Source organism: Hippocampus bargibanti, linkage group LG03, assembly GCF_051943395.1.
Source record: "Hippocampus bargibanti isolate YZ-2025 linkage group LG03, ASM5194339v1, whole genome shotgun sequence".
Classification (NCBI taxonomy): Eukaryota; Metazoa; Chordata; class Actinopteri; order Syngnathiformes; family Syngnathidae; genus Hippocampus; species Hippocampus bargibanti.
Window position 1 is genome coordinate 23,407,495 of NC_142736.1, and position 15,945 is coordinate 23,423,439.

The 15,945-nt window shown below is 45.7% G+C and overlaps 1 protein-coding gene across 1 annotated transcript in view; it reads right to left on the reverse strand.

Annotated features, from left to right (window-relative positions):
• Positions 1–15,257, reverse strand: part of kiaa1549lb (KIAA1549-like b) — a 62,212-nt gene extending 46,955 nt beyond the window's left edge. The window contains exon 1 of the mRNA XM_088992660.1: positions 14,873–15,257. Coding sequence (XP_088848786.1) covers positions 14,873–15,083 — 211 coding nt within the window. The 5' untranslated portion in view covers positions 15,084–15,257. The remainder of the gene's footprint in view (positions 1–14,872) is intronic.
• Between the last annotated feature and the right edge of the window lie 688 nt (positions 15,258–15,945).

Genomic DNA, 15,945 nt, shown 5'->3' on the forward strand with positions numbered 1-15,945 from the left:
GACCACCACATTGCTGCATCAGATGCCGTGATGGCAGTGGACACCCCACCATTATGTTTCTAAATCTCGATGCTCAATTCAGAAGGACACTGCAAGATAGACAGGTTCCCTTCACACTGCTGCAACCTTTACTGTACCAATATTTGAGATGCTATGTTGAGACGATGACAAGTAAGACAATGACAGAAAAATGTCTTTCATCCTCTTCTCACTGTGCAGTAATCAATCAAATTATTCCATGTAATTGTAAAACTAGCAACCTGCGGTCTCCATAATATTAATGATAATGACATGGAAATTTAAGACAGTGAGTGTAGGTTTTGTTTTGGATCAGCACCAGAGGCGAGCAGCCTGGTGGAGCATGTGGTTAGAAAGTCTGGTTGGGAGTTCCAATCTCACTTGAACCTTTCTGTGTAGAATTTGCATGTTCTCATGAAAACAAACAAGTCATTTAAAATACTTCAAATATGAGTCTGAATGAAAATGATTGGCTCTAATCGGCTAGCAACCATTGTACCTCACCTCTGTGTGATTGTGAAGGTAAACGGTTGGTTGTCTCTGTGTGACTTGTGATTGGCTGGTAACCAGCTCAGGAACAGCTGGGACAGGCTATAACCTGCGACCTTTATGGGGATTAAGCGGTTCATATGATTTCATGGATGGAACTTCTATATGGAGGACATTAAATTGATGACATCAGCTGCAACATCTATCGATGACACGTTGAGTTTTATTTTTGGGCTAAGCGCAAATCTGGGACAAGGGGTAATGAAAATCTGCAGGGGGGGAGGCTAGACTAAGTTTTGCAAATTTTCACACACTTCACATTAATTATTGTACAATGTGCGCTGCTACTTGGTATTGTTGGTACAGTCAGCATATTGTTTAGTCTACTTTTAGGTAACACATCATCAGGTGCACAAGGTCGATGTCAAAGGTAACATCCTCGGCGTGTGAGATGGTCTCACATGATGGAAAGTACAAAATTCCCAAACAACTGCACGGAAAACAGGTTATGTACTCGCACACACCGCACTGTTGACGAGTCTCTTCTTAAAAGAGCAGTAATTGAATGTCGACCCGTTCAGGCTTAAGTGCAAACCGGGATGAGTGAAGGAAGATAACTGAATGATAGCAGACCTGGCAACACGGACGTGGAAATGGCAATGACCAAGAATACTCCGACAGAAGACGGTAGTGAGCGGCAGACAGATATAGGCAGAAGGCACAATCAGTGAATGACAATCAGCTGTGGGAACCCAGGTGAATGATGATTGGAGGGGCCGTCTCCCAAGAATGTCGGAGGAGGTGACAGGAGGGGCGGGGCGCGCCCCGGATGGCAGCGAGATGTGACAGTGCCCCCCCCTCAAGGGACGCCTCTCGGCGGCCCCCCAGGTTTGGATGGGTGAGCCGCATGGAAGGCCCGGGTGAGGGATGGGTCGAGGATCCAGGCCCGTGGGACCCATTGACGTTCCTCAGGTCCATAGCCCTCCCAGTCGACCAGGTACTGCACTCCTCTGCCCCTGCGCCTGGAGTCCAGTATCTCCCGCACGGTGTAGACTGGTCCGTCGTCCAATATCCGGGGGGGAGGTGGGGGGGCGGGCGTGGGGGCTAAGGGGCTGGTCTCCACTGGCTTGAGGAGGGAAACATGAAACACGGGGTGGATCCGCATGGTGGGTGGTAGCCGGAGCCTCACCGAGACCGGGCTGAGGATGGCCTCGATGGGGAAGGGACCCGTGAAGCGTGGGCCCAGCTTGGCCGAGGACCCTGCCAGCCGAAGGTCCTTCGTAGATAGCCAGACCTCCTGCCCGACCTGGTAGCTGGGTGCTTGCCGTCGATGGCGGTCTGCCACCCGCCGGTTCCGGGAAGCGGTGCGTGACAGGGCGTCCCTGGTCTCCTTCCAGACTCTGTGGGCCCGTCTGAGGTGATGATCGATAGACGGGACCTCCACCTGGCCTTCCTGTGTGGGAAATAAGGGCGGCTGATAGCCACAGGCGGACATGAATGGGGACCGACCTGTGGCTGCGGAGACCAGGGAGTTGTGGGCGTACTCCACCCAGGGTAGGTGCAGGGCCCACGACGCCGGGTTGTGGAGGCACACGCACCGGAGGGCCGCCTCCAGGTCCTGGTTCTTCCTCTCCGTCTGTCCGTTGGTCTGGGGGTGGTACCCAGACGACAGGCTCGCCGATGCCCCTAGGGACCGACAGAAACGCTTCCATACCTTGGACACGAACTGCGGTCCCCGATCCGACACGATGTTAGTCGGAATCCCGTGGAGACGGACGACATGGTTAACCAGGAGTTGAGCCGTCTCGGTGGCAGACGGCAACCTGGTTAACGGAACGAAGTGGGCCGACTTGGAGAATCGGTCCACTACGGTGAGGACGACCGTCTTGCCACGGGAGGGGGGGAGGCCTGTCACGAAGTCGACGGAGATGTGGGACCAGGGTCTGGACGGAACCGGTAGGGGCTGGAGGAGTCCGGCCGGGGGCTGGTGGGAGGCCTTTCCACGGGCGCAGGTCGGGCAGGCCTTCACGAAGAGGGTGATGTCCCTCCTAAACCCCGGCCACCAGAACCGTTGGGCGATGAGTTGGATCGTCCTGTTGACCCCCGGGTGGCAAGCTATCTTAGATGTGTGCCCCCAGATGAGCACCTCAGTGCGTAGGGGGGGGGGGACGAACAGGCGATCCTTGGGACAGCCCCTGGGGATGGTGGTGGTTCCCTGGACTTGTTGGACTTTTCTCTCAACCTCCCACCTCAGGGCGCCCAGGATGCGCTGGGCCGGCAGGATGTTGGCGGTAGTCTCCTCCCTTTCTGCCGGCTCATGGATACGGGATAGGGCGTCGGGCTTGGTGTTCTGTGACCCTGGGCAGTAGGTGAGAGAAAAGTCAAAACGGGTGAGGAAGAGTGACCATCGGGCCTGCCGTGAGTTAAGTCTCTTGGCCGACCGGATGGCCGCCAGGTTCTTGTGATCCGTGTAGACGGTGAAGGGGTGTTTAGCTCCCTCAAGCCAGTGTCTCCATTCCTGCAGGGCCAGGACGACCGCCAGCAGTTCCCGATTGCCGACGTCGTAATTGGCTTCGGCGGGGCTGAGCCGGCGGGAGAAGAAGGCGCAGGGGCGTAGCTTCTGGTCGGTGGGAGAGCGCTGGGAAAGGACGGCCCCTACTCCGGACTCGGATGCGTCAACCTCGACCGTGAACGGGAGATCCGGGTCGGGATGACGCAGAACGGGGGGGTTGGTGAAGGCACGACGGAGGCGGTTGAAAGCCCCCTCAGCATCGGGAGTCCACCTGAAAGGGAGCTTGGTGGACGTGAGGTTAGTGAGGGGGAGTGCCTTCTGACTATACCCGCGAATGAAGCGGCGGTAGAAGTTGGCAAACCCCAAAAACCGCTGAAGCTGCTTGCGCGTCTTTGGGATCGGCCATTCCACCACCGCCTTGGTTTTGGCGGGGTCGGCCCTGAGCTGCCCCTGCTCCACCACAAACCCCAGGAACGACAGAGAGCGGACATGGAAGTCACACTTCTCTGCCTTCACATAGAGCCGGTTTTGCAGGAGCCGCGCCAGGACCCGTCGGACGTGTTGCCGGTGTTCTTCTGCAGAGCGAGAAAAAATAAGAATGTCATCGAGGTAAACAAAAACAAAAACATTGAGGAAGTCCCTGAGCACATCATTAATTAAATTCTGGAATACGGCCGGCGCGTTCGTGAGCCCGAACGGCATCACCAGGTATTCAAAGTGCCCTAAAGGCGTCTTGAAGGCTGTTTTCCATTCATCCCCCTCACGGATTCGGACCAAATGGTAGGCGCTGCGAAGATCCAATTTAGAAAAAATGGTGGCGGACTGAAGGGGCGCAAAGGCCGAATCCATGAGGGGGAGAGGGTATTTGTTGCGGATGGTGATGTCGTTCAGGCCCCGGTAGTCAACGCATGGGCGCAGGGATCCGTCCTTCTTGTCGATAAAGAAAAACCCTGCGCCCAGCGGGGAACGCGACGGCCGAATGAGTCCTGCCGCTAGAGAGGAGTCTATGTAAGTGCTCAGGGCTTCCCGTTCCGGTTGTGAAATATGGTAAAGTCTGGAGTCCGGTAATGGAGCCCCTGGCTGCAAGTCTATAGCACAGTCATACGGTCGGTGGGGCGGCAGGGATTGGGCGTTGTCTTTGCTGAACACCTCCCGCAGGTCGTGGTAGCAATGTGGCACGCCTTTGAGGCAGATGGCCTCGGGCGGGCCACCGCGGGAGGGGTTGCGCCCTGCCGTAGCCGACCGCAGGCAGTTAGCGTAGCAGTAGGGGCTCCAGCCCTGAATGGTGGGGCCCTCCCAAGAAATGGATGGGTCATGGGCCTTGAGCCAGGGGAGACCCAAGACCAATGGCGCGTTCCGGGAGGGCATAACAAGAAATTGGCGGTGCTCCACATGGTTGCCTGCCACTCGGAGCTTAAGTGGGGCCGTGAGGTGGGTGACCCGGGCTAATAATCGGCCATCCAGGTCGACGATCTCCTTAGGGGGAAGGAGATCTAAAAGTCGGCAGCCCAGCAGGTCGGCCAGGTGGGGGTCGATAATGCACCCGTCGGCCCCCGAGTCCACTAGTGCCCGCACTCTTTGGGAGCTGGAGGGGCCAAATAGTTCACTCTCCAGCTCCAACCGTGTGGCTCGTGTAGTGGATTTAGCCCCCAATGGATTCCGTTTCGGCGGGGACTTACATTGGCCGTGGGTCCTAGGCTGGGGGCCTCGGGCGCGACGAGCCCTCGGGTTGGCGCGGTCGTCTCCCCCCCCTATCACCATCGGTTCGAAGAGTCCCTCCTGGGGCTGCGCGCGGTCGCTGCCGGGTGTGGTCGACCGAGGCAGGGTTTTTGACATTTTCACTCAAATACCAGGACCCACAGCATATTGAGTTTTAGGACTACGTAAACATTCAATGTGGCGTGAAAAAAACCTTTGACTATCATCTTTCATCAGAGTTAATTCCTAAGTTATATGGGTCTGGAGTAATATGAAGTGCAAGTGGGGCGGCTGTACAAAAGGCAAATGCCTCCCCCTCGTGGAAGGGAAAAAACATTGCCATAGGTCTGACCAGCACTTTATCCAAGCAAGAAAAACCAAAACCCGAACACATTTGAGTATAGTGCTCCACATCATATTTTCAATTCCCAAATAAATTCTGCAATTGCAGTGAATGATTTACAAAAATAAATATGCTAAGAATGTCTAAAAGATGTACATTCTACTACTGCATTCCCTTGTAGATTAGCCAGTTATGTTCGCGAAATTAAAGGCAAAGTGTTTAAAGGTGTCCATGAGACAACTATATTGGAATCAAAATATCCATCAAATCTCAGTACAGGCGGCGTTGCTCAACACACAAAAGAATATTACACTAAATATACACTGATCAATTATGACGAAACTTAATGTGACACATGATTCCACAAGCTCAAACATGTGATGCAGCTTCTCAGAGACTACTACTAAAGAATAAATTAGATCTCCAATAAATAAAAGTAGATATTAGATTATTCTAATGTCATGAACGGGAAGATCTTGATGTATGAGAGCTCAGGCGAAACCGTTTGCTAAATTGTCAGATTAAATTGGGAAAATGTCATTAAACTGAACATCAGGGCTTTAGTTTTAAATACCACATACTGAATGTCCTCAGCCCAGTATGGCAATAGCAGTGCTGTGGGTTTATTTCAGAGCTCAGAGGCAGACAGACACTGAAAAGAGGCGTACACAGTAACCCGTCCGGATGGTAAGTTTCTTTCTGAATAATAACGAAGCCAGATCATGAAGATGTTTGATGGATGGATATGTCCAATGCTAATCTCAGATGCCATTTGAAAAATAAAAAAACATTGTAAATTTGTATCTTTGCTACAGGCCAATTTTCCTGTGGCATATATGAGAGGTACGTGCATGTGGTACCTAATCATCACCATTGTTGCTTTTGTGTAATTCTCTCAATGGTCTGATATGAACTTGTGTATCTCTCTGCCTGCTCCGATCAACAAAACTTAACTCATTCACTGTGCAAAAATGTATCCACTCCAGTGCCAGGGTTTTTGTCATTGTCACTCAAATTCCAGGACCCACCGAATATTGAGTTTTATGACTACATAAATATTTCAATAATACAGCATTCAAAACCTTAGACTCTCTTCTTTCATAAAAAAAGTGAGTTAATTCAGAAGTTATATGTTCTGGAGTAATATGAGGTGCAAGTGGGAGCAGCTGGCCAAAAGACAAATGTTGCCCCGTCATGGAAGGGAAAAAACATGGCCAGAGGTCTCACCGGCGCTTTATCGGCACGCCTCGCAAGAAAAAACAAAACCCGGAATGCGCTCCACGTCATATTTTCATTTCCCGAATAAATTCGGGGATGGCAGTGAATGTCTCTTCTGAATAAAGGAATAAGGGGACTGACTTGCAATATCATGACTGAAATAAATATGGGTAACACGAAAAGGTTATCACTATCTAATGCTGCTCTTCACCTCTAATGACCTGCTCGAGTTGTACTGCTAAAATGCAAACAAAGACCGGCATGCTGCATTTCAATGAGAGGGTAAGAAAAAAACAATCCAGCGAGTACAACACAACAATCATATATACCTTTTACAAATCAGGCCTTTTATGTGAAATTATTTAAAAAACACACACACACAACACATTCCAGACCAAAAAGATAGTGGCAAATGAATACCTATAAATCCAAGGTGTCCAAGGAGGATGATTTCCCATCTCTACACAAAGTCATGGGAGTGGCAATCTCAGAAAAACATCACACCCACACAATGAAATGATGTAATAGCGCATCCCCGTTGGATGAGGGGAGGCAAACTATTATTTGTTACACTGCAGCATGCAGAATTGATGGGCTTGTAAAAAAAAAAGCAGGGAGGGAGGGAGGGCTGGAGAAAAAGCTTCTCTCCCGAGCGCTGCAACAGCACATTGGGATTAAGCCTGGGATGACCTGTCACTCTGGGAGTCGGTCGTGCCATTTGAACACAGATGCCGCAACCACAGAGCACTAAAGGAAAGTCATGAATCAAACAATTGCTATACAAGCGACGACATGTGGTTTTGTGCAGGCTGGTGGAACTGGCTACCATTAGATAGCATCAGCGATAAAATAAAAACACAAAAAAAAAACTATGATTACCTCCACCAAGGGAATCTGTTGTTTGTAGGAAAACAGCCTTTCATAAATACACTTTAGTATTGACACAATTTTGCAGAAATGTGAGGAAGAGGCAAAGAAAAAGGTAATTTTGTCCTGGAAGTACATTGGTGAAAATTGTTCAGATTACTTCGGAATGTGAGATGCACTCAAAAGTGTTTAAACATGCAGGTTGAAAGACTTTTCAAAAAACTGGATTACTCATTAATAAGACCTCAACAAGTGTTGAACTCTCCCTTTAATGTGTTGAAAGTTTGTGATGCTTCGCTGGCACTGATGTAGGAAATGGGTTCCTCCACTTATCGCTTTGACATGATTGCTAAAACCGGGAATGCTGGGACTTTAAATAAAAAAAAAGAAAAGAAAAAAAAAGAAAATGCAATTGAAACAACTGGTATAAGTCATTCTTTCTCAGACAAACTTCAGGGACTGAATGAGGACACCACATGGGGTCATCTCATGACTTCTTGAGGTTACGTGTTAGTCCATGTAATGAAATCCCATGAAACTTTGAAGCGCCAGAATAATTTAAGACTGTGTAAAATCATGGAAATTAATATTGCAATATCATGAATATTTCCTTTCCCCTTTTAGTTTAAAGCTACTGTCTGAAATATTTTGAGGGGCGGTAGGGATAATATGGCCTGCCATGAAGGAGGATCGTATTTTTCTTGAAATGGTGACCTGAATCTCCTTGAATGATGGGTAATTAGGACGTTACGTGCCATGGTTTTGCTCATTTCATCTTAAAGTGCTAATGTAAAAGACCAGAAGAGACGTTCATCTTCTGATCGTACAGGAGCCTATTCCAGATGACCAAAAGACGGGGTACACACTGAACCAGTTCCTAGCCAATTGCAGGTATTTTAATATCAATTCAAATCCGACTACTACTTGAAGGTTCAGACATACTACGTCATCAGGTCAGATACCGACCCCAACAACCCCATCCCAGCATGTTTGTAAAACAATAGAACTGATATACACAAAAGAATTCCATTTTGCATCTTTACAAAACATTGTTGTTTTTCATTGTTAGTTGTGGTCGTGAGAATCGCAAAAACAGGTCAGGTCACAGAAAAAAACAAAGTGCCTTTCACAACAATCTCGAATTAAAATGCTGTGACCGGAATATATTTCATGCAAAATAGGTTGCAGTGGATCAACAGCAAATAGCAGGAGTGGTTAGCATGTGCGCCTCACGGTCAGCGTTCTGGTATTGAATCTCAAATCCGGCCATTCATTCCTATGCTTGTGTTGGTTTAAAAATAAAAAAGGGGCAATGATTCTTTTCAAAAAAAGGATACATCGAATGACCCCACCCTCCACAAAGAACACACCACGCCACAAAAATAAATAAAAATATAATAAATAGCGGTAAATAAATAACAAATCTAAGATTTGTTGATAATCCTTTCACTTGTAAAGTTAAACAAGTACTGCAGGCCAAATTATTATAAAACAGTCAAACAATCTGCCTGTAATGCATAACTTTGACTGTTGGTGTTAAGCAATCAAAACAGAACTTATTTTATGCTTTGCATTTTTTAAATCAGCCAATTAACTGCCATTCCCACATTTATTAATGAATTGAAAAGCATGACGTGGAGCGCCATTCCCGTATTTGTTTTGGGTTTTCTTGCAGGAGGGGTGCCAATAAAGCGCTGGTCAGACTTGTTTTTTCCCTCGCACTAGGGGGCAGCATTTGCCTTTTGTACAGCTGCCCCCATTTCAAGCTCAGATAACTCCAGACCCAAATAACGTACAAACTAACTTTTTTTCTGAAGAAAGAAGAGAGTCTGAAGTTTCTTACGCTGCATTGAATGTTTATGTAGTCCTGAACCTCAATATTCTGTGGGCCCTGCAATTTGAGTGAAAATGACAAAAACCTTGGCTCTGGAGTGGATACATGTTGCACATCGTATTGCAGTGAATGAGTTAATTGAATATTATATATTTTTAACCATTTATCAGAATCACAATAGTTCTAAAAAAAGTCCTAATTGATCATATTCTAATATGTCTTCACTTTATTTGGATTTTCATTGTGGACCAAAAGGGACCTAAGTCTTCTTGTGCAGGTCCCAAGCCCGGATAAATACAGAGGGTTGTGTCAAGAAGGGCATCCGATGTAAAAGCTTGGCCAAAACAAACATGCAGATCAAAATTCTGAAGATGGAGGACACTGATTCGCTGTGGCGACCTTTTGAAGGGAAAAGCCGAAAGGAAAAGAAGAAGACCAAAGTATTTTGTTTATTTAGGATGCCTATAAATTAGAACCACTGGTATTTATGTGGCAGAACCACAGCCAAGGCTTTGTCGGCCATTTCCATGAAAAAACACTTAAATGCACAGAATAAGGCAGGAGAGAAACATGGATGTAGCTTATAACACAAAGAACAAATATTCCCTTGATCGCACTGAACTATACTGGGGATAATACCCAAGCAGATGGTACACTGTACTAATTAGAAGCCATGTTTGCCTTTCTCGTTTTGTGTGGGTGTTCCACTCAGGCAAACTCGCCTTTTTAATCGTCATTAAGATATGACAAAGAACCTCTCTGAGATAATTTCCAGCACCAATAAACGTTTAATTATTTGACATCGGCATTTTCAATTTAGGGTTTAAAACGCTTGGCCTGCAAGAACCCCAGAAAGATAGAGTGTGAGCGGAATCGAAACGCTGCCGTTCTGAAGAGCGTGTCGCTGTTTTTAACATGCCTGCATATTGATTTAGCGATGAAGCACAAGCTGCATCTACGGAGGCAAACATCGATCTGGATCAGGCACATTCATCTTCAGCTTACTTCCAAGTTAATTAACCGCTGTGCACTAAATCACAGTGGCGAGGTAAAATGAGGGAAACGTTCGGCCGTGTGCTATTGACGGTGAGTCACGGTGATCGTTTGTGTAAACTGCCTTCCAGGAAATAGGTTTAACATTGGTGAGGGCTTTGAAAGGAGTCACGCTGGCAGAGGCAGAAAAATAAAAGGCAAAAAGAGGACGGATGTGCAGCTCCTGGGTTAACTGCTTCTTTGAAGTCTTTCAGGGACAGCGGTTACTACAGTGGACAGCCTTTCATCTTATCAGGTTCCAGGTCATGATTATTGATGCGTGAAAGGGTTAAAGTCAAACTCACTTCAGCATTGAAGAAGTCCAGAGGTCCAAGATGGCCCCGAATAGCGAGCCTTGCTTTTTTTGGTTGTTTTTGTGATTTCTTTTGTCACTTTGTGTTGTTGTGCGTCGTGTGGAACGGATACGGATTGTTTTGCAGCTTTTTTGGCCACGGCATTCATCAAGGAGGAGAGCCTGCTGGCAGCACGAATATGCCAGCACTGTTTTTGATTTGGGGGGTATGTCAGTGCCATTTAACTGTCATCGCTGGTCAGCTCTGGGGCGATTGTGCTTTTTTTGCGTCGGTAATGGGCAGCATTTTCACAGGATGAATCTGAGCTCACCTGGATGGATGCATGGCTTGAGAAGCCCACTAAGAGAAGAAAGGACCATCAGCGCGGGGCGCCAATGCGTATGTGGAACTGTCGCGGCTTGGAATTGAAGCGGATTTACGTGGGAAAGGAAATGTGAGACAGTCTCTTTTCGTGCACATTAAACTATGATGTCCCTGATCCACTGGTGAAAAGGACGCTTTGGTCCTGTACTTCTAGAACTGCTTCATACAACAAAGAGGGTGCAGAAAGTGCTTAAGATTGAATGACTGTCTGTCTTTTGTTTTGTGTCACATTATTTGTTATTAAGATTTTTGTTGTTGTTTTGATTATGATTATTAAGAGATGGCACCGTGAGAGTGGCTGCCTTTACAGCAGGTCCTGTATTTTGTTTTTCTACTTCTTCCTTTCATTTCCTCTTATTTTAGTCACTTTGCTACTGTGAAATGTAAATCCATCTACTGTGAGACTAATAAAGGATAATCCAATCCAATCCATTTTTTCATTGACACAAAGATGCCACAAGATAAGAAATTATGTTCCTCTACTTAATTTGTGTATTTATGTGGTAACAAGATGGCAGCATAGCACTACTTTTGCCTAACTAAAGATACTCAATTCGAGTCAACATCAGTCATTGGTATTAAATTGCAAAAAGATGGCCACAATGCGTTTGTCTAATTAACGTCCGGTTTGAGTGAACGCTGCTGCGTGTGGCGGCCGCTGCTCACCCGCAGAAAAAGATATCCTGTGACGGTAAAGTGTCCTTGGCAGTTTTGAAAGGCACTTATAAATGAAATGTATTAATATTATTATTATAAAGCACTTAAAACTCACTGGAACATAGTTCTTGATACAAAGTTGTCACAAAAAAAAATTGCGCAGACACAACATCCCACCCCTACACAAAATCTGGGAATATGCAGGGGCACACTCAGTGCCCCTGCATAACATTGCAGTATACGTAATGAACATTTTTGCAGGGCATTGTTTCTAATGCTACATGACAGTATTGCAGTCTGTGCGCAGTTGTGATGTGGTGGTAAGTCATCGCTGTTCAAGCACCGCTTCTCACATCATCGCCTCCTCCTAGTCAGTCCTCTAGTCCTCATATCCAGTCGTATTACATATGTGCACCTCCACCATTTACTTGTATGCACTTGTTTTGATTGGTTGTGGCAAATGTTGCGTGTTGTGTCAAAGTCACGTCAGAATGAAAACAATATGCAGCTTAATCAGTGAGCAAGCTTGGTTTTCACAGGCAACCTTGACCCCAGAGATAAACCTACTCTTGGCAGCATTATACGTGTCATTAGTGCTGGCCCAGAAGCTCTGAAACGCATGCGTCTTGAATTCCCATAATAACTCCCTTCAGCTTATTACAGACAATGCTCATAGTTAATGTCAGGTATTTTTAAGGACAAATAGGATTTTACTCAAAGCAGGTGTAATTTGTAGGCTGACAAAATGGTTTGTGTGACGAGTGCACCATCAATTCATCTTGGTTTCTGTGCAGTGGAAGCACATTATCAGTTGGTGGCTCTAATACACAATTGCAGGACTCACAAAAAGTTAGTGATATTTGGCTTTAAAGTGGAATTTCAAGACCAGCCTGAAATGCATTAAAACTTTCTCTCGCCTTCTCCAACCTTTGGAATGCCCATGTTCAAAGGTTAAATCATTCAGTACTTGTTTCCCTTATCCCGCGAAGACCTTAACGGCAAAATTGACAGCAAGTGTTTGATCCTTGAATCCACTAATAAAAGTCCTGGATCAATTAGAGCCAGTGTTTAAACAGCCGTTTTGACCTCAAGTCGATACCTAACAATGGATCATCAGTACCTTGCCATTGTGATGTTTAAAACAGAACATTTTCAGACAGAAGTAGCCGCAGCGCTTCAAATGTCACTGAGTAACATCTGCAGGGTGCAAGTGAAATACTGAGAGTCTTTAAGAATCACAGAAGTATGGAGGAAGCGAACATCCTTTGGCTACATTGCAGGCTAATGACCGCTACATTGTGAACAATGTCCAGAAAAACCGGTGTCACGATCTGGTTGGCGACCAACGGATAGCGCTGTCGGCCACCCCTGCAGCTGCACAGGTGTTGGTCGTTCCAATCAGTGGCAGTTAAAAGGACTCCCGGCACGACCATTCCTTGTCGGGTCATTGTATTGTACTGTATGTGTTTGCTTCACCCTGTCAGGTTTGTTTCATCTTGGCAGATTTTTACTCATGGTTTTCTTTGATACTTTGTACTTTTCTGTTCGGATGACTTTGATGTTTTAGATTTTGTTCCTGCTGACTTTATTTTAATACAATATGTCAAATACAACCTGCTGCTCCCTCCTGCCCGCTTATTTGGGATCCGCAACCATTACCACTTCGCAAACTGTGACAACCGGATGCTGAAAGTCACACAACTCCAGGCAAATTCAAGGGAAGCAAGAGAAACTCAAGGGTCACATCAGACTATTTAAAATCATTTACGTCAGTGTGGTCTCAGAGTATATGACTAATTCGTAAAGGAGTATTCATCTTGAATTGGTCAATGAGCTATTATGCTGGACGATGGACCAGTTCTCGTGAGGATAGGGGGGTTTAAAAATGAATAAATGGAGAGACGGCTTAAAATAGCAATGTTGTAGATTGTGTTGTAATATTCACAGACATCCAGTATGTTCCTTATCCTTTAAAAAAACGATTACTGCATCTCACAGAGTCGGAGTATTTTGTACAACTAAAGCTCGAAATTTCAAAACCTGCCTGAAATGCAGTCAAACCTTCTCTAAGCTTTGGAATGCCAATTTTCAAAGGCTAAATCGTTGAGTACTTGTTTCCGTTATCCGGCGAAGACCTTAAGGGCAAAATTTACAGTAAGCATGGTTTGCTAGCTAGCAAGCTGTGTCCTAGCTATCTAGCGTTTAGAAATTAAGGAAGAAAGATGCCCATTTCAAGGTATGATCAGAGCATTGTCATCAAATGGTGAGTAGTTTTATTTTATTTGATTGTTATTGTGTGGATGACCATTTTATATTTGAGTGAGTGATTTAGACCACTTCCAGTTTGAGTGAACGCTGGCGCCGCTGCTCACCCGCAGAAAAATAATCTTATCCTGTGCCTGTAAAGTGTCCTTGAGAGTTTTGAAAGGCGCTTTCATACAATTTATTAGTAGTAGTAGTAGTGATAGAAATCCTATTACCCTTTCATTGTCTGCAGGACTGCATTATATTGCCTCCTAGTGGCCAATGTGGCCGCACCATCAGAAACATCACAGTTAATTGAATTAGATCGTTAAATTGTGATGTAAACTATTTAATTTCCTACATTATGTGCAATTATGATAAAACTTAATATTTGTATGAATTACAATATTATCAAGTTATATTTTCCCCCTGATGAAAATACATAACACATTTTAAGTAGGAGGGTGTAACAGATTGATAGCTGTTCCATTCATCTCAATGTGTTAAGATTATTTCCGATGTAAGTGTTCAGATATGAATGAAACCATGGAATTAATTCAACATGTACCGAAAGGCACCGCTGTCACGTGTGTACTGTAATTGACTGGCAACCAATCCAGGGTACTCTGCCTTCTGCACGAAGCAAAATAGTCATCAGCTCGCTTATCAGAATAATGAGAACAAGCAGTATAGAAAATTGATGGATTGGTGCATTTGTTCATGATTGTTTATTTTATGTCATCAATATTGTCTGGTCTTGGGATAATCTGAAAAGGACTATACTTCTTGCTAGATAATGGTCATTACTCTAAAAAAATAGCTCTCACATGTTTGACTGCTGCACTGCATCACACAGAGTGGTTTCTATATCTTGACTTCTGCCTATCCGTCAGTACATCCAAAGAAGCCTTGGCTTTCGGTTGCATATAATTTAAAATTAATGCACCGAGTTTATTTAAGTAAATCCAAATGATCGTTTTTGTTCAAGTGAATGATGAAGGGCACCTCTACAATCAACAATAAACACTATGTTAAACGCACAGAATTCTCCAGTATTGGACCCCATAAAGTGTCCTGATAAGGTGATAGAGTTTGTTAACAAACGACACTCAGCGTATTATCTTTCAGCTATTCAGGTGAGCTCAGATTCATCCACTGAGTCGTGCAGCCAGAGGCAAATAGTGTGCACAACAATGCCGTGTGAAACAACACTCACTCATAGCAGGAGACGCATGGTGACGATGCATCCATCTGCATGGTGTGTGCGTGCGTGTGTGGCTTACCCTCAGCGGCCAAAGAACACCGGAGCAGGACAAAAAACATCCCAGCCGAGATCGCACACTTTGCAGGCATTCCCAACGCTCCGCTCCTCCGCCGGCTCCTTCTTCTTGCACGTTTCCCCTCATCTCCTCCTCCTCCTCCGGCATCCCTCGCTGGTGCAGGGTCTCCTGCCCAGGCTGCCCCTGACGCACGCTTTCTCAGACCGGCAGCCATATCCGGTGGATGAGTTGCTGAAGTTTGGCGCGTAAATAATACATTGGATCAGGCTTCTGCGGGTTTGTTATCCGGTCTTGCGCCCAGCGTTGCAGGGGGGATGCAGGGCGCAAGGGCTTCGGGGTGCCTGACGCTGCGGTGAAGCCAGATGAGGAAATGAGCCCTACCGGTCCACCTCCGTTCGGTCCACCCATCATCATCATCATCATCATCTTCATCATCATCATCATCACATCGGCGTGTGGTGCAGGGCGCGCGCCGGTGCCAAAATTGTGCTACACCTTTCGATATCTACATATGATATATTTAGCTAGATGGTTTATGATTGAAAAAACAACAACAACAAGATATAGTACAGCCTGTTATACAAACAGGTTAAGATTAAATTCATTGGAACGTGATTTAGCCGTTGTATCCTCTTTTGTCCACTAGGGGCGAGGACAGATCCAAAAAAAAATAAAAATAAAAATAAAGCAGCATGCTTGTGAACGCAGTATTGAGCCATCGTCATCAAGTGGACTCGTGTGCACTTCAAAACAACAACCGTTCAGGTTCATTTTTGGCTAACACCAATCGTTGTGACGATTGAGAGGTCACCACGAGAAGGAAATGACAAAGCACTGATTCAAAAATATTTACAAGAAATATGGAGGGGTATTCAATCTTATTGCCTCCCTCATAATACCTTGCTGGCACAGATTTATTCTTTTTCAGGGCATTCCGAATTATTGCATTGGTTATGCCCAATATTTGCGCAATCACTCTGATTGAAATTCCCTCTTCTCTGAGTTAACAAATGATTTATGGACGTCTCAAAGTCAGGTCACAGGCCTCTATGTTTGCTTAATCCCAAATTCATTTT